We start from the raw sequence: 27294 nt of genomic DNA on the forward strand, positions 1-27294 counted from the left end.
GGCCCGCGGCCTCCGCCGCCATTTCGGGCGCTGCTGTGAGGCTGAGACCCGAGCCGGTCCGCTGGGCGGCGGGCGCCGGGGCTGGAGGGGCGCGCGCGGCGGCGGCGGCCCAGCGTGTAGGCGTGGAGGCGGCAATGGCGGGCAACTTCGACTCGGAGGAGCGGAGTAGCTGGTACTGGGGGCGGCTGAGTCGGCAGGAGGCGGTGGCGCTGTTGCAGGGCCAGCGGCACGGGGTGTTCCTGGTGCGGGACTCGAGCACCAGCCCCGGGGACTATGTGCTCAGCGTCTCCGAGAACTCGCGCGTCTCCCACTACATCATCAACAGCAGCGGCCCGCGCCCGCCGGTGCCACCGTCGCCCGCCCAGCCTCCGCCCGGTGAGGGACGGACGGGACGGGAGGCCCCGGGCGGGGGTGAGGGCCGCGTAACTCCCCAGCCTGGCCGGCTGCTCCTCGAGAGCTGACCCCCACGAGGGACGTAGGCAGAGGGCCGGAGTGACCGTGGCCGGGGGGACAGCCAGCTGCCGGGGCTCGCTCCCACGGACGAGCGGGAGTGTGTGTGGGAGGAGGAGCCGCTGACCCAGGCCTCTGGGTGTGACTTGGGAGGACAGCCCAGGGGAAGGGGAACTGCTTCGGCCCCAGGGTGGGGCTAGCGCCCGAGCAGGGCCGAGCAACGTGGGGACAAAAGAGCTGAGGGGGATGTTGGCATTGCGGGGGCATCACTTGGCAGCGGTGCCCGGAATGAATCCGATAATCCTACAAGTGGCTTTTTAGGCTTGAAACATTTCCTGCAGTGTTGGAGAGCCGGGTTTGGCCATACTCCCCTGGTGGCCTTTGGTAGGAAGTCACCGCATACTGGCCGGGAGGGATGGAGACACCCTCAGGAAACCGGTCAGCTTTTTCCTTTCTTGGGCATTTTTCCAAAATACTTTTACCGTCCTCTTCCCCCGCGGAGGACGAAGGTGGTGAGCTAAGTGCCTTGGTTATAAAAGAAAGGCCTCTGTGACCAGCCCGAATAAGCTGATGACCGGCTGACTGTGTTCAAGAGATCTTAGCGTCCAGAGACTGCCCTCCACAATGAGGGGCTTCTAGTTTTCAAAGCGATTAGTGGAGGAAAGATTTTTTTTTCAGGAAATAATTCAGAAATAAGACAGTGGAGACAATCCCTTCCCTGAAAATGAATGGAGCTTCATTTTTTTCTTGGACCTCAACATTGTCTGTCTTGTACTCCAGGGCCTCTCCTTGTTCAGTAACTTTGAGGGCTGTGGCCTGAGTCTTTCTAGATGTTGGGAACAGACCCTGCTGAGCTGATTCTCTGAGAATTTAATTTATCTGTACCGGATCTTCCTTACCAAAGATTGAGATGTGACTCTCTTACCCATGCCATTGGAGTTGTTTGGGGAGTATTAAGGAGATTTGGGCACTTAGTACTTGAGATTTGTGAGGTACAGAGTAATTCTGAGGTTGCTATTATCTGTGTAACAGCACCAAGAGTCTTAGCACCTTCTCACTGTTCGCAAGTTGAAGCAGTTTCGTCCTGACCAGCTGAGACGAGATCCAGGCCAATCTGTGAATTAGGAGGCTCCTGAACCAGCCTTTGCAGACTTGCCCTTTTAGGAGAGTCCTAATTTAGATTTATACACTCTGGCCAGAAATGGGGAGATGGAGTAGTCTCTTTGTTGTTAACACGTACCAATTTAAAAAAGAGAATGGGGATATTTTTTCTTAACTTTGTTTTTCTTTTTAATAAATTTATTTGTTTGTTTATTTTTGGGTGTGTTGGTTCTTCGTTGCTGTGTGCGGGCTTTCTCTAGTTGCGGTGAGCAGGGGCTACTCTTCGTTGCGGTGCACGGGCTTCTCATTGCGGTGGCTTCTCATTGCGGAGCACCAGCTCTAGGCATGCGGGCTTCAGTAGTTGTGGCACGCAGGCTCAGTAGTTGTGTCTCACTGGTTCTAGAGCGCAGGCTCAGTAGTTGTGGCGCACGGACTTAGCTGCTCTGCAGCATGTGAGATCTTCCCAGATCAGAGCTCAAACCCATGTCCCCTGCATTGGCAGGCGGATACTCAACCACTGCGCCACCAGGGAAGTCCCAAGCGTGGGGATATTTAAGCCCACAGTTATCTGAGGTCTTTCTCAGTCTGGTTGGTTTAATAGCATTATAACATGAGACGGGAATATTTTTGTATTTACACTAAATCAAATATGTTCTACTTTTTACCACCTTCATGGTGTCTAGGGTTTTGCATTACTGTGCAGTGACATGATAGCAAACGGCCCCTGAAACTCAATTCTCAACATTTTGTTTGTGTATGTGTTTTGTTGGTTGCAGAATGTGGAAATAGCAGCAGGCAGTTTTATTTGAGCTTTCCCCACATCTTGGTGTTACAACTTTAATCTCAGCTCTTACCTTAATATTGAGCTCCACCTTTTCATAACAGATATGAGGTCAGATTCTTGGCCCAAGAGAGAAGGTGAGGATTGCTAAAGTTTGTGCATGGGGTGTGGAAAGTTCATGGGCATTGTGGTCATTTTTCTTTCTGCTGTGTACCCTATTTTCCACATAGGGCAATTAATTCAGTTGCTGTCTTTATAAAAACTACTTAGTCTTTGTTCTCCCTCTCCCCATCCAGCTCTTTTTCTTTTGAAACCACACAGAAGAATTTCTTGAATTTTAGAAAGGCATATACAATATTAATAGCTAACATTTATTGACTGGTTATTCTATGCCAGGCACTTTGCTGAATACTTTATGTGCCTTGTCTCATTTACTGTCTATAACAATCTAGTGAGGAAAGTACTATGATCCCCACTTATTAAAATATTTCCATTTTATAGATGAGGAAACTGAGAGTCAGAGATAAAGTAAATTGCCCAAAGTCACACAGCTAGTAAATGACTGAGCCAGAATTTGAACCTAGGAATTGTGACCTAAAGCTGACACTATTACACTGTACTCCTTTCTGTCAAAGCTAGTTTTCTTTTGAGATCCCACAGTGCACTTTGAGGACTCAACACTTTTGTCTCTGCCCTGGGTCCCAGGTTCTGTTTAAAGACCAAAAGGAAAGAATGACAAGAAGAAACTGGCTTTAGTGTTCAGAGAATACACATCTGCTATCTGAAGTTGGTGACAAAGAGGCTTTTAATAACCTTATTTAGCAGATTGAATATGGGAAATGAGCTTTTTGTTTAGGATTATATAGTGTATTTTGTAGAGATAATGTAGAGGATGAATTTGTATGGAATGGCCTAGATATAGATTTTAGAGGCATAGGGACAAAATAGACCAGGTATTCTCAACCTTTTCCAGTGAACCTGTTTGGTGTTTTTTTGTTTTGTTTTTCAGAATATTTAATTTATTTATTTCTTTGGCTGCGCTGGGTCTTGCGGCATGCAGGATCTTTAGTTGTGGCATGTGGGATCTAACCTGACCAGGGATCGAACCCGGGCCCCCTGCATTGGGAGCGTGGAGTCTTAACCACTGGACCACCAGGGAAGTCCCCACCAGTGAACCTGTTTTTAACTTAAGCGTTTAGCTCCCACAGGCTACCAGTGCTGCCATTGCCTGGAAGTGACCAGACTGTGCCCCAGGGCCATAGGACAGGGCTTGGTCATGTCTACTGGTCATACTCTGTCAGCTGTACCTCTTGGGAAGACTTTGCAATCATTGATGGATCCACTCGTTTTTTCCTCTTGGAACATGAGGTTTTACTAGACCTTGTCCCGTAGACAATCAATAAAACTGAGTAAATATGAGTAGGGAAAGTAGTTCTAAGCTTGTGCTCTGAAGCCTGGGTTTGAACCTTCCTTACCTGCTGCTTACTACTCATATAACTTTGGGCAGGTTCTTTAACTTCTCTCTGCTGCAGTTTCCTTATCTGTGAAAGAGGGGAAATAGTGATACTGACCTCATAGGGTTGTTTCGAGGATTCAGTGAGTTTTAGTGTATTAGGAATGGAACTGGCCTATAGTAAGTGCTCAGTAAGCATTAGGTATATTAATCTATGTGGTTGAGAGGGAAGAGTTGAAGCAAGGTGGAAAACTGTTCTCAGCTTTGAGAGGCTTACAGCATGTCTGAAGGAGTAAGTGCTGGGTGGAGGGGGGTGGGGTGCATCAAGAAGCGTGAAGGAACGTTGGATCCAGTACATGGAAATAGGATGGCGCCTGCCGTCGCCTTCTTGACCCAGAGCCTCCCACCTGTTGCTCTAGTGGGTGAGTGGAGCATAAGAACTTGCCTCGTTTGGGGGGTGGGGGGTAGAAGCTAGGGTGATAACTGTGTGTACTGCCTCTTCAAGGTGGTGCTGGGCCAAGCCACTTCTGGAGATCTTAGGGGACTGCCCGTTATTTACCGCTGCCTTTTTGTACCTTCAGCATCTGTTTCATTTGTTTACCTCATCTTTGTAGTTCTCAAATCTGGTCCTCATAATTTGCTCTTTAATATCAGAGTATCCCTCCATTCATTGGTTCTGGAGAAGTTCTTCAGTGAGTTACTTAAAGGTTTTAGACCAAAAAAAAAAAAAAATTCCTTGGTAAAAGGAGGTGGGTTTATTTACTGCAGAACTTCTCCAAGCCTTTACTATGCTCATGTGAAATTACGACTCTAAGAGAGGCAGGTATTGGATACTGGGTCTTTCAAACCAATTTGACCACGGAACTTTTTGAGAAGCATCTTGAGATTCTGTGGAAGCTTCTCTGGGAAACAGTGCAGCAGACTCTGGATTTGGGGATGAATTGAAAATTTCTAAAGGAATTCGGAGGTTTGGGGGTGTGTGTTAAACTGATTTGCTTTTTATTGGGCACCTATAATATACCAGCTACTTTCAGGAACTTTATTAGTTAGGAACTAGGCCCTGTGAGAAGTTAAATAACAGCTAATATAGCTAAGAAATAGCAGAGATAGAATTCATCAAACCTAGTCAGTCTGAATCTGCAAAGTATACCATGCTGACATCCACCATTTTTAGGAAGTTCTATTTGCTTAGGAAACCGTACATCTTGATATGTCTTCAGTATACTTTCTTTTTTTTTTTTAACATCTTTATTGGCGTATAATTGCTTTACATTGTTGTGTTGGTTTCTGCTTTATAACAAAGTGAATCAGTTATACATATACATATGTTCCCATATCTCTTCCCTCTTGTGTCTCCCTCCCTTCCACCCTCCCTATCCTACCCCTCTAGGTGGTCACAGAGCACCAAGCTGATCTCCCTGTGCTATGCAGCTGCTTTCCACTAGCTATCTATTTTACGTTTGGTAGTGTATATATGTCCATGCCACTCTCTCACTTTGACCTAGCTTACCCTTTCCCGTCCCCGTATCCTCAAGTCCATTCTCTAGTAGGTCTGTGTCTTTATTCCCATCTTGCCCCTAGGTTCTTCATGACATTTTTTTTTTTTCAGTATACTTTCTCAGGTGGAAGTCAGTGGCCTTATTAGCCCTTTGTATTGGACAGGTAGCGAGAGTGCTTAAGCAGCCTCTGTAAATAGCTTAGGCAGAGGAGAAAGAGGGAATGAGAATTAAAGAGGAAAGGAAAGAGGAAGTGCTGTGAGACTGAGAGGCTGGTGATGGAGCCACTGTGGTGGTGCCCATGCCAGAAGTGACCTGGCCTGTTTAGCCCACAGAGCTCTTGGGTGTTCTTCATAAAACCTCCAGAGAGTGGTCTTGTAAAAACTGATGTAACTTGAGGGCTGAAATGCTTAGAAGTAATGAGTTGAGCATGTACAACTCTTTTGGTTAAAAGATACTTCTGACTGCATTGATTTTGATTTCTGATTGTGTTCATAACTGCACATTCAGAATCCAGCACAGGTTTAATGTAGAACAAGTCAGTGAGGTTTTCCAAGTCCCAGCTATGAGAACTCTGTTGTTCTGTTCTCTAGACTGACTGACTGTATCTCCTTCCTTTCCCGCCCTTCTATTTCCTGCCTTTGGCTGTTTGTGGTTGGAAGGAGATGAACTAGGGAAAAGGAACCAGAATGCATAGCTGTGGTGAGGTTTGGGCTTATCTGGGGCTTATGTATGTTCTGTTCCCCCTCCTTCTCTTCTGGATTAGTGAAGCTTGATCGCCCCATACATCTAACTCTAACTGCTGCAGCAGTATGCAAAAACAGGTATTCCTCTATGGAATAATTATAGTGTTGTTAGAATAGGAAAAGAGGGAATTCCTTGGCAGTCCAGTGGTTAGGACTCCATGCTTTCATTGCCCTGGGCCTGGGTTTGATCCCTGGTTGGGGAACCAAGATCCCATAAGCCTCTTGGCGTGGCCAAAATATATATATATATATACCTTTTTTTAAAGAAAGGAAAGGTAAAGAATTTATAGGTAAATTTTCACTTGGTGTTTTCCTTGTATTTTTGTGTCTGTTGGAATTGCCAAGCAAAAATCAAACAAAAAAAAATAGTGGGCCCAGTTCATATCATGAAGCATTTGAGCAAGAAGTGAATTGAACCAACTTGCTGCCTTTCTGGCAGATGAACTGACAGTTTTTGTTTTCAGAATTCTCATACTGATCTTTTTAAGGGACTTGGCTTAGTGGTCTTATTTGTTCTTCTAAACCCTATCCCACCCCCCCAAAAAAAAACCAAAACACATTTCACTTGGGATAGTACAGTAATCGGAGAAACCATAACAGTGAATGAAAGGGAGTAGTTGCCATCTTGGAATGAAAAGAGTACCTTAGAAGCATTCAGGGGACTTCCCTGACGGTCCAGTGGTTAGGACTCGGAGCGTTCACAGCTGGGGGCCTGGGTTCGATCCCTGGTGTGATCCCTGGTCGGGGAACTAAGACCCCCAAGCCGCACAGTGTGGCCAAAAAAGAAAAAAACTGTTCAGGGACAGAAAGAGCTGCTCTTTTATTGTGATTTTGTTGTATCTTAGAACATAATTTGTTGTTGCCACTATTTTTTGTAAGAGCATGTCTCCAGTTGGAAGTGAAAGCCAGGGGAAAAAAATAATGTCTTCCTAAGACATGCTGCTACACTCCTTGCTTACTAACCACACTGCGTATGCTTGTATCCCCAACTACACTGTGAGTTTCTCAAAGCTGGGAACAGATCTTGATTTAACTTTTCCTCACTTCAGAGTTATGTTCATTAAGAATAATATCTAACATGGGACTTCCCTGGTGGTCCAGTGGGTAAGACTCCATGCCCCCAATGCAGGGGGCCCGGGTTTAATCCCCGGTTGGGGAACTAGATCCCACATGCTGCAACTAAGATCCAGCGTGCCACAACTAAGACTCAGTGCAGCCAAAATAAATAAGTAAGTAAATAAATAAATAAGTAAATAAAAATATTTTTAAAAAAGGATAATATCTAACACTTAATAAGCACGTACAGTCTGCCAACCACTGTCCCAAAAAGGTGACTAGTGAAAACCATATTAGCTGTTGTACCTTGGAATGTAGTTGGGTAAATTCTAGCAAGGGAGCTTTTCTTCCCAGGTGTCATCAGGACCATTTTCTAAGCCGGGGTGCTCTGCTGGTGTGAAGGTTCTCCCTACCACTTTGCCCTGGAGGCTTTCTTGACCAGGCAGTGCTAAGTAGGACTTCTTGGAGCTCACACTGACCCTGTTCTTTTTTTTTTTTGTTTGTTTTTTGTTTTTTTTTTTTGCATTACGCGGGCCTCTCACTGTTGTGGCCTCTCCCGTTGTGGAGCACAGGCTGCGGACGCGCAGGCTCAGCGGCCATGGCTCACGGGCCCAGCCGCTCCGCGGCATGTGGGATCTTCCTGGACCGGGGCACGAACCCGTGTCCCCTGCATCAGCAGGCGGACTCTCAACCACTGCGCCACCAGGGAAGCCCCTGACCCTGTTCTTAACATAGTTCCACAGACCTGAAAGTTCACTATAGCCTAGCGGTGATAGGTGAGATAGCCATGCATCTCGTTTACCAGACTTGAATAGGAATAATTGCCCATCAGTGATCCGCTTTAGTGAAGAGAAACTCCAGAATATAGCACCACCATGCTCTGGTATGGTCATTACCAAAATCATCTCTCCAGTCCTGAACTTGGAACTATTGGGTTGCATTATGCTGGTGTCTGATGAGTGTTTGCCGTAGATGGACAATCCTGGGTTTGGGCATGTATTTCAACATCTTGAGTTGGAGAGACAGCCAACATTATTGAATGTGGGCTATTAACTTGTTTTAGTTTACAGCCATGAATTCCACAGATGGACTTTTGCAATATAAGAAATGTGCATCTGTCCTCTCAGTGTCTTGATCTTTCTTTCATTTGGGTGAAAAGAGAAGGCACTCATCAGTACTCATTCTGTATTGAGGACTTTTGATTAACTTCCAAAGTTTTTAAATGTACTTTTTCTGGTCTTTCTGGAAGAAGTGTTTTCTTCTAACATTGAACAAAATAATTTGGTCTCATTTTTTTTTAGAGTGGTGAAGTGATTTAGACAGCTGGGCTACCACAGTGTTCCTGTTTCACAGCATTAATAGCAAAGGGTTTTAGATGGGTGGGCTAGTCTTAATAGGAGTGGAGAGGGTAGATTGGCTGTTTCCCTTAACAAAGGAATCGAACAAGTAACTTTCACAAAAGAAGTACAAATAGTCAATAAACATGAAAAACATCAAACAATCAAAGATAATATTTAAGAAGAGATATCCCTGCTGTTTGGCAAGGATATGGGGGAAATGGGAACTCATAAACTACTGGTGGGAGTGTAAAACTATCAAACTTCTTGGAGGACAGTTTGGCAACGTAAACCTTAGTATTATTATTATTATTTTTTTAAACTTTATTTATTTTGGCTGCGTTGGGTCTTCGCTGCTGCGGTGAGGCAGGCTTTCCCTAATTGCGGTGAGCAGGGGCTACTCTTCATTGTGGTGTGTGGGCTTCTCATTGCGGTGGCTTCTCATTGAGGAGCATGGGCTCTAGGCGCACGGGCTTCAGTAGGTGCTGCCTGTGGGCTCAGTAGGTGCGGCACGTGCGCTCTAGAGCGCAGGCTCAGTAGTTGTGGCGTGCTGGCTTAGTTGCTCCGTGGCGTGTGGGATCTTCCCGGACCAGGCCTCAAACCCATGTCCCCTGTGTTGGCAGGTAGATTCTTAACCACTGTGCCACCAGGGAAGTCCAACCTTCATGTTCTTAATGTTTTGTTTTGTTTTGTTTTTTTCTTTTTGATGTGGACCAGTTTTAAAGTCTTTATTGAATTTGTTACAGTATTGCTTCTGTTTTATGTTCTGGTTTTTTGGTATGCATGTGGGATCTTAGCTCCCCAACCTGGGATCGAACCCGAACCCCCTGCATTGGAAGGTGAAGTCTCAACCACTAGATCGCCGGGGAAGTCCCTAAACCTTAATGTTCTTACCCTTTGATCCAGCAATTGCATTTCAAGGAGTTTATCATAAGGAAGTAATAAAAATGTTCATTAGTAGACCAGAACAAAAACACTCATAACAGCATTGTTTGCAATAGTGAAAAGTTGGGAATATTTTATAGCCATTAAAAGTCATATTCTTGAAGAATATGGGGAAATTTTTATTATATAAATATTATATAATAGAATATTGTATAAAGTAAAACATTTTTATTTTATAGTAGGAAAAGGGGCAAGGTATAAAATTATAGTAATCTAGTTATAAAAATGTATTTATGACGTGTGTATATATATACCTATATAAAAAACCTGGGGGCTTCCCTGGTGGCGCAGTGGTTGAGAGTCCGCCTGCCGATGCAGGGAACACGGGTTCGTGCCCCGGTCCTGGAAGATCCCACATGCCGCGGAGCGGCTGGGCCCGTGAGCCATGGCCGCTGAGCCTGCGCGTCCGGAGCCCGTGCTCCACAGTGGGAGAGACCACAGCAGTGAGAGGCCCGCGTACCGCAAAACAAACAAACAAACAAAAAACCTGGGAGGTTGTAACTCAGTGAATTATAAGAGTATCCTGTGGCAGGGTTAAGGCTGATTAAAAAATAAACTCCAGGGCTTTCCTGATGGCGCAGTGGTTGAGAGTCCGCCTGCCGATGCAGGGGACACGGGTTCGTGCCCCGGTCCAGGAAGATCCCACATGCCGCGGAGCGACTGGGCCCGTGAGCCATAGCCGCTGAGCCTGCGCGTCCGGAGCCTGTGCTCCGCAACGGGAGAGGCAGCAACAGTGAGAGGCCCGCGTACCGCAAAAAAAAAAAAAAAAATTTAAAAAAAGGTAAAAAAATAAACTCCATGAGAAGCAGTGTTCTGTAGAGCTATGCATTCCTTTATCAGAAAACCAAATAGTAAAGAATCCAATTAAGATAATGATATTTTGGGTGCTTAGCAGAGTGCAAGTTAAAGGTTTGTATTCCTCATTAGAAACTTTGTTTCTTATTTGAAGCAAAATACATTCATTTATTATCCTTCAATTCTAGAATCTCAGGATAGGGAGGGAACCAGTTTAAAGTATGCCCTGTGTCAAAGGCCTCACACATCTTTGTGTTATGTGAATTTTAAGCATTCCTAATATGTCCTTTCTCTTGGACCCTCAGTGTGTCATCAGTTTGAGGATTTTAACACTTCTTTATTTTCCTGAGCATCCTTGTTTACCTTTTTTCAAGACCTGTTTGTTTCTAAGGGAACAGTCCAGTTTCCATGTTTTATTTAAGTGAAGATCTTGTAAGTTGATTTTCAAGCAGTTAGCTTCTTAGTTTTTAGTTGTCAGAAGTGAGATTGAGGTCATTAATTGTAGATTAAAAAGATAGTCTAAAACTTTTTCTTATTAGGAATTGTACATTCTAGATGTGAAGGTACGAATGTATGATCCTGGGGTAGATACCAAGCTCTCCCCACCTCTTCCTGGGATAGCTGCTGTGACTTTTATGAAAAAGGAGAGCTTGCTACATTTCCTGAGGTTGAAAAGAAGATTGTGACACAGCCTTGAACCGTTTGTACCCTGTAAATGGAATAGCAACAGAACACTTGGGAAGAATGAACGGGAAGTCTCCATGTTGCTCTGTCTTTGATCCAGTATGAGAGCATGTCATGACTGGCATGGTTGGTCTGTCATAGCCTTCTGACTCTGCTGCAGATGGTGATAGGCATCTTTCTTCCCAGGGAATGTTTGAGCTACAAAGTATGATTTTAGTTTACTATTAGGAGAAGCAGTTATTTATTCTAGACAGGTTTTTGTTTGTTTGTTTTTTTCTTTCTTTCTGATTAAATATTGACTAAACGTGTTTGGGAAATGCTTAAAATCTACATTGCATCTCCAGTATAATATATCTTTAAATAATACCCTGCTCTGTTTTTTTCCAGGGGTGAGCCCCTCCAGACTCCGAATAGGAGATCAAGAATTTGATTCATTGCCTGCTTTACTGGAATTCTACAAAATACACTATTTGGACACTACAACATTGATAGAACCAGTTTCCAGATCCAGGCAGGGTAGTGGAGTGATTCTCAGGCAGGAGGAGGCAGAGTATGTACGAGCCCTCTTTGACTTTAATGGGAATGATGAGGAAGATCTTCCCTTTAAGAAAGGAGACATCCTGAGAATCCGGGATAAGCCTGAAGAGCAGTGGTGGAATGCGGAGGACAGCGAAGGCAAGAGGGGGATGATTCCAGTCCCTTACGTCGAGAAGTATAGACCTGCCTCCGCCTCAGTATCGGCTCTGATTGGAGGTAACCAGGAGGGTTCCCACCCACAGCCACTGGGTGGGCCGGAGCCCGGGCCCTATGCCCAACCCAGCGTCAACACTCCGCTCCCTAACCTCCAGAATGGGCCCATTTATGCCAGGGTAATCCAGAAGCGAGTCCCTAATGCCTACGACAAGACAGCCTTGGCTTTGGAGGTACATAATGTGCAAAATGTAGAAAGAAGAGATCTGCTACAGGGTCTCCCTTTCAGACCTCTTAGAGCTTTGTAGGAATGCTGAATACAAGCAACAGCATTGTGATGTTATAGATGTCGAATGGTACTTTACCATTAAGTACTGATTTTGGCATTTAATGTTGGGTTTTCTCTTTTTTATAGAAAACCTATTTTGGAATGAGTAAGCTTAAAACTGTATAACTGAATGTTCTGATTGATCTACTAAACCATACTTTGACTACTTTAATAATACTACCTGAATTCACAGGAATTAACCTAAAATATTTTTTCTCATCTTCTATGTTCTAATCTGTTTCTTTCTTTCTGTTTATCATTATCTAAAACAAGATGGGCTCACACAGATTTGAGTACAATAAGTGGTGTCTATCAAAATACTTAAACTAATTTTCTTACAAAAATGTTTTTACTTTAGGGGGTATGGGGTTTCTTACCATTGATTGATTGTATTCATCAAGTAATTCAGGAGGAACAGTAAAGTGTATAGGTATGAAGAGATACATACTCAAAAGTATTAATTCCCAGGAGCAGCAGGTTTACTTGGTCTTTGTTATTTAATGCTTTTTTTATTTTTTTGGTGGTACGCAGGCCTCTCACTGTTGTGGCCTCTCCCGTTGCGGAGCACAGGCTCCCGACGCGCAGGCTCAGCGGCCATGGCTCACAGGCCCAGTCGCTCCTCGGCATGTGGGATCTTCCTGGACCGGGGCACGAACCCGTGTCCCCTGCATCGGCAGGCGGACTCTCAACCACTGCGCCACCAGGGAAGCCCTCTGTTTAATGCATTTTATAGACAAGAAGCCAGTTCCTCCTGAGGAATAAAGTTTTGCCTTTTACGGGTGAATAGTTATCCTTGGTAGCCCATCTCCTCTCGCCAACCATTGCATTGTATTTATTCCTGTCTTTAGCACTTACAGCTTTGTCCCTTATCTCCTCTCTTTCTCCTTCCCTCCCTCCCTTCTTTTCTTCTTCCTTTCTGAGTTATGCAGAGCTAGTTCAGCATAAAAGCTAGTGTAGAAGTAGCATGCTTTTCCATCTTTCAGAGCCTTTCAGATATGGTAACTTGAATGTAAGTAGCTAAATTTCATAAGCACAGGCTGAAGTTTTGTGAGCACAAGTTAGCAGAGAAGGTGCAAAAGTATATTCTTGTAAACTGAAATCTCTAAATTTTGTTTCCTTTGGGTCATGTTTATACACTGAGGCGGGGGAGCTGCCCTTTAAGTGGGAGTATTAGCCTGTACAGTGAGCTGGAATTTATTTGAAGTAGTCTCTGATGTTACTGGATTTGAAATTTTTCTTTTACATTCTGAATAATGGATGCAAAGGACTTTGGGTTAGTTAGGTCTTACAGGTTTGACTGAAAAATGTGTGTTTTTAAGAGATCATGTTGTGACTTAAAAGAATTGTGTCCTGGTTTTGATGAGAAATGAAATGTATGTTGTCTAGGTCACACCACTTTTTCCCACTTAGAGTTTGGAGGGTAAGGAAAAGTTTCTAGCCTCATGTTTTCATTGAAGTTCAGATGATGGCAACAACCAACACGGTGCTGTGCACGTGACAGTTGTGACTTGACATTTATTGCAGACTCTGTTAGCACTGGGCTGGAGTGTGAAAATAGCATTCTTGGAACAAGCCAGCTGACACCCAGTAGAGAATAGTTATCACATTAATTTTGCTTTCATTTGCAATTCCTTTCTCAAAGAGAATTGTTTTGTTTTGTTTTGTCTTTTGGCTGCACTGTGTGGCTTGCAGGATCTTAGTTCCTCGACCAGGGATTGAACCCGGGCCCACTGCAGTGAAAGCACCAAGTCCTAACCACTGGACCACCAGGGAATTACCAGAATTGTTTTTTGTTTTTTAAATTAATTAATTAATTAATTTTTTGGGCTGCGTTGGGTCTTTGTTGCTGCACGCAGGCTTTCTCTCGTTGTGGCAAGCGGGGCTACTCTTTGTTGTGGTGTGCGGGCTTCTCATTGCGGTGGCTTCTCTTGTTTCAGAGCATGGGCTCTAGGTGCGTGGGCTTCAGTAGTTGTGGCACGCAGGCTGTAGAGCTCAGGCTCAGTAGTTGTGGCGCACAGGCTTAGTCACTCTGCGGCACGTGGGATCTTCCCGGACCAGGGATCGAACCCGTGTCCCCTGCATTGTCAGGTGGATTCTTAACCACTGCACCACCAGAGAAGTCCCACCTGAATTGTTTTGAATGATACCTGCCTTGATTAGAGGCTTTAGTGCTCAAAGATGGTTGAGCTGTTCTGCTACTGTGAAACCTAAATCTTACGAAATAAAAACTAAAGTGGAAGACTAGTTTATGATTTCAGTAAGTTTTCTTTTTTTGGACATTAGTTTTGAGCCATATATGTTGATTGATGAAGATAGCTTCTTTCAAGTTAGAACAAATACCCCAAATAATAGCTTTAAAACACTGTATGTACTTAAAAAAACATGATGATAGTTTAGCATCATAGAAATCTAGAGCTGGAAAAGACCTTAGATATCCTTATTCGTTGTATGAAAAAACTTATGTTGAGACAAATCGAATGGGTTGTTTAAACTAGTTCGAGGTAGAGATATGAGGAACCCAGATCTACCTTGGTGCCTTTGCAACCGTACCCAGATTCAATCTGTGATTCTTTTTGTTTTAGAACAGTGCTGCTGCCCTCCTCAGTGTAAGTTTTGTATAGTTTCACTGACAGCATATCTTCTTGTATTCTCTATGCAGGGAGGCAGTTTTCCTTTCCCATCTCTGGTTTTTCACAGGAGCTGATGCCTCATCCCTATTGAGATGAGGCTAGGAGGTAAGATTAGGAGACTCTGGCTTTCTGACTGTAGCATTCTGATAAGAAAAACATTCATTGCTATATTTGACCCACTATAAATTTAGATCTGTAGATGAGTTAGGCACGTTTTAGTGGAGTCTTACAGTTAACTTGAACATGATAAATTAGAATCATTGCATTTTAGAATTGGGCAGAACCCTAGACATAATAGGGTTCAGACTGCTCCACAGTGCCCTAACATTTCGCAGGAGGTAGCTGAGGATGCAAGGTTCTGGGTTCCCTCTCTTGCTTTTAGTCAAAGCAACTCTGTTTTTTACTGTGTTATATATCAGGGTCTCTCTAAGATTTTTTAAGTACAGAGGGTTTCTGTACTTAAAAAAATAAATTTAAAAAATTGTTCAAGATCCACCTGTCCTCATCTTACAGATGGATGTTTCCTGCATGGTATATTTGCTGGAACAGAGTCCTCCAGTAGAATATAAGTTAATGCCTATTTCCTCTTTTCCTACCCATCAGATTTCTCTAGTAGGAATGAAGCCTGTTGGAAAGAAGGGATTAATTCTAGCTAACAACCAAAGTAGGGGTATTCCTCTGCCCACTGTAATTCTGGGGGAATATAACTGAACCAGGAAGACACCATCTGTTCCATCCGGAGCTTATAATGAAGACGGATTTTAAACAAATGTAGATATGCTGAGTGTTTTGAAGGAGAAACACTGGAAGTAACACTAGAACAGTGCAGAGGCACCTTTTATCTTTTTGATCTTAGATTTGATCTAAGTTTTTTTTTTTTTTTTAAGAAATGGAAGTTTATTTTTTATTTTTATTTTTTTCTGGCTACGTTGGGTCTTCGTTGCTGCTTACAGGCTTTCTCTAGTTGTGGCGAGCAGGGGCTACTCTTCATTATGGTGCACGGGCTTCTCATTGTGGTGGCTTCTCTTGTTGCAGAGCCGGGGCTCTAGGTGCATGGGCTTCAGTAGTTGCAGCACGCGGGCTCTAGAGCACAGGCTCAGTAGTTGTGGCGCACGGGCTTAGTTGCTCTGCTGCTGATCTAACATTTTGATTTGATCGGTTTTTGTTTCATGCTTCTGGCTCCATGGGAGCTTGAATAGTGAATTTATCTTGTAAATTGCAGGTGTTAAAGTTTATTTTATGCCTCTGTAGACTGTCCAGAATAATCACATTATCTTTTTTTCTTTTTTTTAATATTTATTTATTTTTTGGCTGCATTGGGTCTTAATTGTGGCACACGAGATCTTCGTTGAGGCGTGCGGGCTTTTCTCTAGTTGTGGCGTGTGGGCTCCAGAGCACGTGGGCTCTGTAGTTGCAGCACTCAGGCTCTCTAGTTGTGGCGCTCAGGCTTAATTGCCCTGTGGCATGTGGGATCTTAGTTCCCTGACCAGGGATCTAACTGGCGTCTCCTGCATTGCAAGGCGGATTCTTAACCACTGGACCAACAAGGAAGTCCCTCACATTATCTTTTTTAATAAATTTATTTATTTATTTATTTTTGGCTGCATTGGGTCTTCCTTGCTGCACGTGGGCTTTCTCTGGTTGCAGTGAGCAGGGGCTACTCTTCATTGTGGTGTGCAAGCTTCTCCTTGCAGTGGCTTCTGGCATGTGGGCTCAGTAGTTGTGGCTCACGGGCTCTAGAGCACAGGCTCAGTAGTTGTGGCACATGGGCTTAGTTGCTCCGCGGCATGTGGGATCTTCCTGGACCAGGGATCGAACCCTGTCCCTTGCATTGGCAGGCGGATTCTTAACCACTGCTCCACTAGGGAAGCCCCCCTGACATTATCTTTATTTTTATTTATTTATTTATTTTAAATATTTATTTGTTTATTTATTTATGGCTGCATTGGGTCCTCGTGGTGGTGCACAGGCTTCTCATTGTGGTGGCTTCTCTTGTTGCGGAGCACGGGCTCTAGGCACGGAGGCTTTGGTAGTTGTGGCACGTGGGCTCAGTAGTTGTGGCTCGCAGGCTCTAGAGCACAGGCTCAGTAGTTGTGACACGTGGGCTCAGTAGTTGTGGCTCGTGGGCCCTAGAGCACAGGCTCAGTAGTTGTGGCGCACGGGCTTAGTTGCTCCACGGCATGTGGGATCTTCCCAGACCAGGGCTCGAACCCGTGTCCCCTGCATTGGCAGGTGGATTCTTAACCACTGTGCCTCCAGGGAAGCCCCCCCATTATCTTTAAATGTACTAATCATGTAACTTCCACTTTCTGGCATCTTGCCTTTGGTATTATAAGACTTCTGCGTAACCAAGGAGCTTCTCAGGTGGACTTAGGCATGGACCTGTCCTTCAGGGCACAGATAAGGGACGGTGTAAAGTGCTTTGGGTCCCTGATTATATGCAGCAGTGACTACATCAACTCTACATCTCCCCATGTGGAACTCTGTGAAACCTAAGTTATTTAGGCCTTTTGACCTATGTATGGAAAAGCGGAGTGAAGACCTTAATATTCCCTGTGATCCAGAGAGAAAAAATGAGATTAGAAAGTATAAGAACCTGAGTGACAAGTCTTGGCTGTGTTCAGTTTGTCTTTTTCTGGAATTGTAGCTGTAGATTTCTGTATTGTTCATTGAGACAGTTGTCTGCTTTCCCTCTCCTTCTATCCTTTTTGGACTTCTTCATTTCAGATTACAGTATCTCAATGGGAACAGAGTTTGGAAGTAACTAATCCAGCTTCTTGGACATTGAAGGCAGGCCCTCTGGTATCCTTAGAGATAAATTAAAATAATTTTTTAAATTAAAGTATAGTTGATGTACCATATCATGTAAGTTACAGGTGTATAACATAGTGATTCACAATTTTTAAAGGTTATACTCCATTTATAGTTATTAGAAAATATTGGCTATGTTATCTGTGTTGTAAATATATCCTTGTAGCTTATTTTATTTTATTTTTTATTTTTTGATAGTTTATTTTTGTTTTTTGTTTGTTTGTTGTTTTTTTGGTTTTTTTGGCCACGCCGCATGGTATGTGAGATCTTAGCTCCCCGACCAGGGATTGAACCCGCACCCACTGCAGTGGAAATGCAGAGTACCAACCACTGGACTGCCAGGGAAGTCCCCCTTGTAGCTTGTTTTGTACATAATAGTTTGTACCTTCTTAATCCTGTATCCCTATCTCTCTGCCCCTCCGCCCCCAGATGATTTTAAACATGTATTTGAATTATCTCTACTTTTGGGGAGCTCTGTATCATCCACAACAGTGAAGTCTAGAGGTTCCAAACTTTCTTGGATCATAGAACCCATAGTGTTTCAGTAATATTTTACAATGTTCCAGGCCAAATGAAATACTTAACAGTTCCATTTATTAAGTCAGTAGGTTCAAACAGCTTAAATACTTATATCTTAATAACATAGTACCCACTTGAAAAAATAATAAAAATAATTGGAAGAAAATAATATTTTTGTTTTAATAAAATAACTTCAGTTATTTAACTAATGAGATGTGTACACCTTAGTTTCTCAAACCTTGGGACCATATGGAACATTGCCACCTTCATTTCCTATTCTACACTTATTTTCATGAGGTACTTGATTTTTATCATAGCAACTGCCAAAACCCAGCTCTACAAAGATATGACATCTTTGAAAGGGATGTAGTATAATCTGATGTCAAAATTTTTAACTGCCTCGAGCTGGTAGTTCACATGGCATAAGAAATGTTGCTGTGTTTCCCTCAAAAATTTAAAATACTTGGTGGCACCCCTCTGAATTTGCTGCAGTGACTCTGACACTGTACAGTTTGGGAACCTCAGGTCTAGTTCACTGGACTAGTTCTTAGAAAATTCTTTATGTTGAGCTAAAATGTACCTGCTGTATGTGGTCATCTCCCCACCTCTCACCAAGGGGATGGGGAACCTAGTTGCAGTCATTATCAGTTGTTGAACTATAGAAAATCTTTTCTGACTTGGACTAGAATCAGGGTAAGACCTGTCTTCAGTGTGGTGCTTTTGCTCTACACCAGGAAGCCTACCTACCAGTTAAATCTCAAAGACCTGCAACTTTCCACCAATATGAGCCATGCCCATTTCAGTCCATCTCTGAGGCAAGTGAATCATTAAGACTGAATTGTCGTCACTTTGTCTTCACTGATTTGAAAGATTTTAGATGGACCCTAAATATCACCTATTCCTTAGATCAGGGGTCTGCAGACTTTTTCTTTCTGTAAAGGACTTTATAGGCCATCTGGCCTCTGTCATTTTGCCATTGCAGCTAGAAAGCAGTCGTAGAAAAACAACAAATGAGCTTGCTGTGTTCCAATAAAACTGTTTACAGAGGGGGCAGCAAGCTGGTTGTGGCTTATGGGCCATAGTTCGCTGACCCCTGTCTTAGATTGCTGTAGTTTTCTTACCTTTTTTTCCTCCTTCAGTCAAATCTTGAAATATTTACTAAATGTGTTCTTGGTATGTTTGAAAATATTTGAAAACAAGGTCCCTGTACTCCATCTCTGTACTTGGTTTCCCTGGTTTTATTTATATGAAGTTATGTGTGTTTCCTGCCCTGAGCTCACTGGAATCATGCAGCAAATCTGGATCAAAGGAACGTTGGCAACTGTTGATGCCTTTCATGTTAGAAGGCAAACTAGAAAAGCAGTCACCTGGGGTTACACCAGCTGACTAGGTCACACAGCTCCCTGATGTCTCCTGTTTAATGCCATTTGGGCTCCAATTTCTTTTTCATTATCACTGGAACTCACTGGTGAAGGTGAACTGGGTAATCTTTTGCTCCTAGATCAATTCTTTTTTTTTTTTGGCTTGTAGATCAATTCTAGGTTTGACTAATCTGGACCAAGATCATGATTGACCTTGGGAACTACACAGAGCTAGGGAAGAAACCAGTGTGTTCCTCAAGTTACCTGGGAGTGAAGAAACTGAAGTAACCACATTCAGTCCTCTTTACAGATGGTGCCATAATTTACTTGCGCACTTGCTCCTGAGGATGTGGTATATGGTTGAGAGGCTAGGAACTGACTGGACACTAAAATAGTACCTTGGTGGTGAAAGAATCATCACTGTCTCTCCTTTACAAGGTGTTAGTGAGGTCTGCCTCATGAAAGGAGAGGTTAACTGCTTCATAGTGCTTTAGGTCCTTTATAAGTTCTTTCTTTTTCATTAGCATGCAGATGAGGATTTTTTTTTCCATCTATATAACTTGAATTTTGAAATCAGTAGTGTTAGAACTAAGTTATTACTGCACTCACTGATTAGTACATTCCTTTGTGTCTTAAAATTGTAACATTTCTGGGGCAAGTATTCAGTTTTGCTTTCTTTGTCTTTGAAGTAGTACACCAAGCTTCAAACCTATATGCATCCCTTGGTCTGGCATTGGGGAATTCTGCTTCAGAGTGTTGTTGCTTAACGGGAAGAGGAGCACAAATTATGGTGTCACATCTGACTTGGAGAAAGACCTGGACTTAGTGGAGCACCATGTGCCTAGACTGCCCCATCGCCTCCTGCACTCAGCCCCAGGCTCGACAGCTACCCTTTCTTCCACCCTCTTGGAGCTCGAGGGCCTCATGTGTTCTAAAGGAGAGTCATGTTGCCTTTGGGACTTGTCTGTTCTTGACCCCAAGAGTCCCTATGTGCTTTGAATATTTTGGAAGAAAGAACGCATAGGGTATTATACATAGGGTATTTAATTTTAATAAGGTCTTCCTCAAAGTACTTGTACTTCAGAGCCGCTTTGGGCAGGTTAGTTAGCCTCTTAACCACTTACAGCTTTCTTCTTTTATCCATTTAAAAGTCAGAATCGTTTCAGAGTCATGACACAGCTTTTTTTTCCCACCCTGTGGTGGTTGGACTTCTCTGCCAAGAACCTAAGCAACTGTAAAAAAGGATTTTGGATTCTAGAAGATGGTGTGCTTTTCCTGAGCCCTTCTCTGTAGGGTAGAACCAAGAGAGTGTATACATCAGAGATGTTATATGATGTCAGACCCTGATGTTGTCCAAAGGACTAATTTGCACTTCATTCATCCCCCCAGTAACATCTTGCCGTATGGGAACCCCGACTCGTTTCTCCCTTCGAGCTCTGAAGGAAGAAAGGCCAGAGGGCAGATCAGCAGGTTTTGCCCTGTTTGTGGGGAAGCTGGTGTGGTTTTGTGGTACTGATTAACAGCAAGGTGGTCCACATTTCTACCTACCCGTCACTTAGAGCTCTTTGGGATGTGATTTGAGACAACACTTTGAATGCTTAAGAATAATGGCAATCTTACAGTAAAAGAGAGGTGTTTAAACCTCGATTTTGGTATCAAGTACAATGGTGGGCTTAAGGATGTATCCTGAAGAACCATCTTTTACGAAACACCTAGACAAGCTGGATAAAACATAACAAACATTCTTTTCTTTTCACTTTTTTATTTAGATATGAAATCATTTGGTAGAACGTACCAATCCTCAGTATATAAGTATATAGCTCAGTGAGTTTACATGTATATATACCTATGTGACAACCACCCAGATGAAAGTATAGAACATTTTCAGCACTCCAGAATGTTCCCTCATGTCCCTTGGGTGTGTTTTTAATATCAGTAAAATGATGGATTCACATATGACAGCTGGGATGTCATTAAACCAGCTTCTTGAAAGAAACTGACCCTTTCATCCCCATCTGGAGGGGAATCTAACATGAGTGGAAATTTAGATTTTTGACATGAGCAAACACATTCCCTCAAATGTTTTTTTCTTTCTTAAGGTCAGGGACTTGTATTATTCTGGGTCCAGCTACCTGAATAGCACTTTAGTATGACATGAGTGTTTTAACACATAGTACAAATAAATAACAAAAACAGCGGTGGGAGTGCTGCACTTGATATAATTTACTGTATCATAGCGAGGGGCTGGCAGCACACGGGCAGTTACTCCAGTAACGTGTTGTGTGTGTGGATGTGTGAAGAGTGGGGAGTCAAAGGCAGTTGACAGTTCAGAAACAAGGAAAATTCACTAAGGAATAGTCACATTATGGAGTTTATGTAGAGGCTAACTTCTTGCAACACTGCAAGAATTTTATTTTATTATTATTTTTTTTCATACTCTTTCCCTCGCACTTTTTAAAAAAAATTTATTTGGCTGCATTGGGTCTCAGTTGCAGCACTCGGGCTCTTTCATTGCGGCACGCGGTGTCTTAATTGCAACGTGGGGGCTTCTCTCTAGTTGTGGCCTGTGGGCTCAGTATTTGTGGCGCGCGGGCTTAGTTGCCCTGCGGCATATGGGATCTTAGTTCCCCAATCAGCGATTGAACCCGCATCCCTTGCACTGGAAGGCGGATTCTTAACCACTGGACCACCAGGGAAGTCCCAAGGACTTTAAAAAGAAGAGAACAAGTGAGATAGTCTGAGAACTAGAATTGGGGATATAGGAAGAAATCTTTTAGATTGTTTTTACTACCAAGGAAATTTTCACTTGATGCTCCGGGCTTCCTCTCTTCAAAGACTGTTTGAAAATTTTTGCTTGTCATAGTTGGCCTGCTCAGATGTCAGGAAATGAATTGGAAGATTGCTGGGAATAAACAGAACCTGGTGCTAGCAGCCTATAGGAACTGGATCTGTTTGGAAAGATGTACATGCCATATCATTTTCCCCTCTCCTCCCCTTATACCATTGGCCTTCACTATCAACAAATCAAGGTGCTGCTTTTTCTCACACTTGTGTCTTATCCCTTGTCTCTCTAATATCCGATGGTTTCCGTCTTCCTTTTCTCAGCATCTTACGACCCCCACAACCACTTTAGGCCTCTACGGTTTTCAGATAATTCTTTAGGAAATTGTAGACTGGCCAGTAGGCAACGTGTTTCCTCTGTGAGTGAGATCAAGCTGGTTTTAGAGAAGGCCCCGGCCTAGACTTGGGTTGGCTTTGGCCAGTAGTTGGCCTGCATTCTTAGGGAAGGAACCCCCAGGGCTGTGGGAGCATAATTTGAACGTTCTTGGTATAGCAGAAAAAACATAAATGGGCTTGGGAGCCAGGTACTTCTGGCCTCAAATCTCAGCCCTGTCATTGGCTTTGTGACCTCAGGTATAATATGTAATTGCTCTGAACCTCAGTTTCTCGTATGTAAAATGAAAACAATTCCTGTCTTATAGGGGTATAATGATTATTAGAAAATAACTTATATAAAATGCTCTCTATAGTACTTTATGAAAGTTAAATATGTAGTAGTTATTAATTTAATAAAACCAAATGTACAGTAATGTTTAGAAACAACTTGCCTGCTCAAAACTCAGATGTTCAGGGCCTCCCTGGTGGCGCAGTGGTTGAGAGTCCGCCTGCCGATGCAGGGGATACGGGTTCGTGCCCCGGTCTGGGAGGATCCCATATGCCGCGGAGCGGCTGGGCCCGTGAGCCATGGCCGCTGGGCCTGCGCATCCGGAGCCTGTGCTCCGCAACGGGAGAGGCCACAACAGTGAGAGGCCCGCATACCGCAAAAAGAAAAAAAAAAAAAGAAAAAAAAAAACAAAAAACAAAAAACTCAGATGTTCATAATTAAAGGATAGTCATAAAGTTCTTTAGTCCAGTGACATTTGGGGACTTACCTCACCATTGTTAAATACTTTGCTACAGGATGAATCCATTCATCAGACTGACCTTGTCTTAAGATTCATAATAAGATAGAGGTATATCCTAGATTGTCAAAAATATCTGATGTTGCAACAGGAAGCTTTTTGTAACAGCAAAAACGTGATGTCCCCTTATTGTTAATGAACAAGTACCAAGTGGCATTGAGGGAGCAACAAGGTCTGTCAGTACATGGTGCGGTGGGAGTGGGGGGACTGGCCGGCAGTGGCCTCTGCCAAGTAAAACTTGCTGAAGAAGGTGGGGTCTTTCAGGGAGCTGATGGAATTTGGAGTCTTGGCCCGTACTTGCTCAAGTGGGAAAATCCTTGCCTTGGTAGGAAGGTGATGAGAACTTCATTTTCTGGGACCAAATGAAGTATGCTTCCCATGATTGCCTTTTGCTCTACAAGCAGCAGCAGGCCAGGATATGTGTACGAGAGTGGGCTGGGGGTTTGTGCTGCTATATGCCAGGGATGGGAGGGCCAGTGTGGGTCAGGCAGGAAGCTAAGAGTAGTGGGTACAAAGATAAGGAATACTAGATCATTCTAGGTAGGGTTGCTCCTCCAGAGACACTTGAGATTTCTAATCATGTTTTAAGATCCCTTCTATCTTCTGTACTCTGTGTTTTTCTGCACTGCTAAAATCACTTCTTCCTCCTGCCTGCATTAACCACAAGTAATCGGTCTGGTGGCTGGGGCTTGGGAGGCAGTGAATAGCCATTTCTGTGATATCAGCCCTAGAGCAATCACGTGGGCAGGGTATGGCTAACCAGGAATGGAGTTTTTCAGCTTGCATTCATAACTGGAAATAAAGTGTTGTCCTTATTCTCCTCCTGCAGGTCGGTGAGCTGGTAAAGGTTACGAAGATTAATGTGAGTGGTCAGTGGGAAGGGGAGTGTAATGGCAAACGAGGTCACTTCCCATTCACACATGTCCGTCTGCTGGATCAACAGAATCCCGATGAGGACTTCAGCTGAGTATAGCTCAACAAACAGTTTTGCTCACAGATGGGAACAATCTTTTTTTTTTTTCCAATTGCCATCTATACAATTTTCTTACAGATGTCAAAGCAGTCTAGTTTATATAAGCATTCTGTTACCTGTGATCTCTTTTAGACTGAACTACTCCATCCCTAGTCTTATTTACCATATTCAGGGTACGAAACTGGAGGGCTAGTGTGTTAACTTTTGAATTGGCAATTTTAGATGGTAGCAACGTTGCCTGAGTGTATCTGAAGGGATAGGTATCTTGCCTTCTTTCTCTCGGGCAATACAAATCAACCTGTGGAAAACTGATGGACAGGAGAGAAGTGTTGCACACTGCTTACCCTGATGTATTCAATGGTTTTATTTTCATTCTGAAATTATGCTATCAAATGGCAATAGACTGTTCCCTTCCACCCCCATGAAATCATCCTGCACCGTGTGATAGTACCCAGTGGGAATGCATTTTCATTTATACAACATGACCATTGTATGACTCATTCTGACAGTTCAAATCCTGAGAATTCTGAGGACACTACAAGAGGCATTTGTCTTCCTTCCCAGTCAGTGCTTCATACTTTTTCTTGGGGTTCTTTCAAGCCTTGTAATTCTTTTTCCCCAAACCTACAAATGGGTTGATCCTCAAGACGAGTGTTGTTTTCATTCCAGATGATAAGCAGGGTGTGCAGAGCACGTTATTCAGTGCGTAGCTTTAAGCCAGTGTTGGAGTCACTGCGTGGACAGCCGAACTCCCAGCTCTCTGCCGTCCCTCAAGGGGTCATAGTGGGTTCACATTGCTACCACAGCGAAATAGACTCCTGGCTCATGGGGTCCAGCAGGGCCATTCTCCTGAGGGCCAGTATCCTATCAGGGGACTCTGGAATTCGTCGCTTGTGTGTAGAGTGGAAGGACCAATCACTTAGAATATTCCGTAGATGGTTGGGGGGCCAAATTCTGCCCTTTGCTTTATGTACAACTTGTATAAAAGTCAAGTTAAAATGACATGAGTTTGGGGATAGGGTTAGTGGTTTGAAAAATGTTTGAACCAATCATGAATTACTTATGTATTATTAATTTCATATGGCCAGAATAGTGCTTGAAGTACATTACATTATAAACTGCCTTCATTTGGGGCTCTTTTTCTTTGTGTTCAAGTTTAGTTTACAAACCCTTTTAAGTATGGAATGGTTTATATGGGGTCAGGTGCTCCAAAGAATTGACTTTTAAGACCAGAAATAATCTAGGCTATTTAGACTACAGTATGAAACTTTCAAAGTTAGTTTGCAGTCTAGAGGCACTTACTGGTCTGTGGTGTGATATGACCAATAGAAACACCTTGTTTTTTGCTTTGGGCCTCATTTTAGAAAAGTAATGTAGCTTTCCAATTGTTTTGCATAGGTTAAGATTAATTTGCGTTCATTGAACATATGCCAAATCATGGTATCCCAGTGACTAGCACAATGCCTGGCACAGTTGGTGTACAGATACTTGCGTGAGTGAATGAGGGTTGTGCAGAAGCTCATCATATGGCACAGGGAAGCCAGCTGGCACAGGATTACATACATTACCACAAGGAAACTAATGAGTTGACGCTAATTTAATATATTTTTACCTCACACTAAGGTAATGCTTGATAAGGACCTTAATACTCGACTTTTAAAATGTTAGCACAGTGCTATGCACATAGTGGGTGCTCAATAATGTTGAATGGACAGATTTGCAATACTAGACTTAATTCCATCTGACTACTCTGTTAAATTTTCAGTTAGAGCATAGACACTGTAAAATCCAAATACACATTAAATCTTGGTTTCCTAAAAGTATGACATTTAAAATATTTGTAGAAAAGCTTTGTCACAACTGATTTGAATATTTGTATTTTCTTTTGCTTCAATTTTGATATTGGCTTGTAATGTCTCTTTTCATCCTATGTAATATTGGTGGAACATGCAACTCTACCCAAATCATAAGAATTTCTCAATGATCGGTTGTCCAAAGCCATTACATGAACTGTTGGATTAGATTTGGCTGGGTGTGGCGGTTGTTGGACCTTAAGAAATCAAAGGACTTGTTAAAAGTATCTTCCAAAAGCAAATGCTAGAATCCTATTTAAGTGCATATGTACATTATCATAGAGCAAAATAAACTGAAATTGGCTGCTATATTTTATATAATAATTTCTGCAAAAGCCCGTTTTTTGGATACTAATATTTGACATGATTAATTCTTATTAATTTGTTGGAATTGTTTATTGTTAATAATGCAAATAGATAATTTTTAATTATCCTTAAGTAACATTTCACTGTTAATGGTTTGAAATGGGTGATAAGCAAACCAATTTGAAATAAAATATGAACATGTGCCATTGTATTATAACACTATACACTTTCTTGACAGTTAAATTTTTAAAAAAATGTTTTTTTTGGTAGCATGTATTGTATATGTTTATAGTATATGTAGTAAATAAAAATATGGCCAAATGTTTGGCTTGGTGATCTTTTGAAGAAAGTAATCTTTGAATATTTTTCACAAAAGAGCTAAATCTTTTATGCTTAGGGAATAAGAGATAAAGAAACAATTATACACACTCTGTGGGTACTCATAGAAGATGGGATCAATCATTGGTGTTATTTTGAAAAGTCTCCAGAAGTCATGAAATAATGATTTGAGGGGAATCTAAGAAGAATGATTATGTAATGATTGGAAAGCTGGAATGATGTGGACAGATAACATCAGACTTGTCCAGAAATGGTTATATGTGGGTATAAAGAAAATATGGATGTGGTAGGGGCTTTGTAAAGCAGATGAGAAGTGTGGATGTTATACATTAGGTTTTTACAATGTTAGAGTAGATATTCAGTGTAATTCCTTCTTTTTTATGTAAGCACTTTTTTCAGGATAGATAATTTAGGAAATTTAAAAGAGTTAAACATTATGTTCTTCCCATCCTTTCTCAAAGCACATGTATATTTAGATGCATACACACCAGTGTGTGAATATATATACCTAAAAGGTTGATTTTATACTCCATAGTCTTATGTCCTGTGGGTAGTGAAGTTTTAAAATGAAAAGGACAAGCTTTGCCAGTCACTTATAGAGTATCCTGCCTTGGACCCAAAACAAACATCTGGTTACTGCTGTATACATAGCAGAGTATCAACCCAGAGTTAAAGGAA

General features: G+C 42.7%; 1 protein-coding gene across 2 annotated transcripts; it reads left to right on the forward strand.

The window, feature by feature from the left end:
• On the forward strand, positions 1–26600 carry CRK (CRK proto-oncogene, adaptor protein). Of its 2 annotated transcripts, none has more exons than XM_060080761.1 (3): positions 1–375; positions 11232–11767; positions 23975–26600. In XM_060080761.1, exons 1-3 carry the CDS (start codon positions 135–137, stop codon positions 24110–24112), a joined length of 915 nt encoding a protein of 304 aa, XP_059936744.1. In that variant the 5' UTR covers positions 1–134; the 3' UTR covers positions 24113–26600. The 2 variants fall into 2 exon arrangements, with proteins under 2 accessions (XP_059936744.1, XP_059936745.1); XM_060080762.1 differs by having other exon boundaries at positions 11232–11597; positions 23975–24068.
• The last annotated feature ends 694 nt before the right edge of the window (positions 26601–27294 follow it).

Source organism: Mesoplodon densirostris, chromosome 18 (genome assembly GCF_025265405.1).
Source record: "Mesoplodon densirostris isolate mMesDen1 chromosome 18, mMesDen1 primary haplotype, whole genome shotgun sequence".
In the NCBI taxonomy this organism is placed as follows: Eukaryota; Metazoa; Chordata; class Mammalia; order Artiodactyla; family Ziphiidae; genus Mesoplodon; species Mesoplodon densirostris.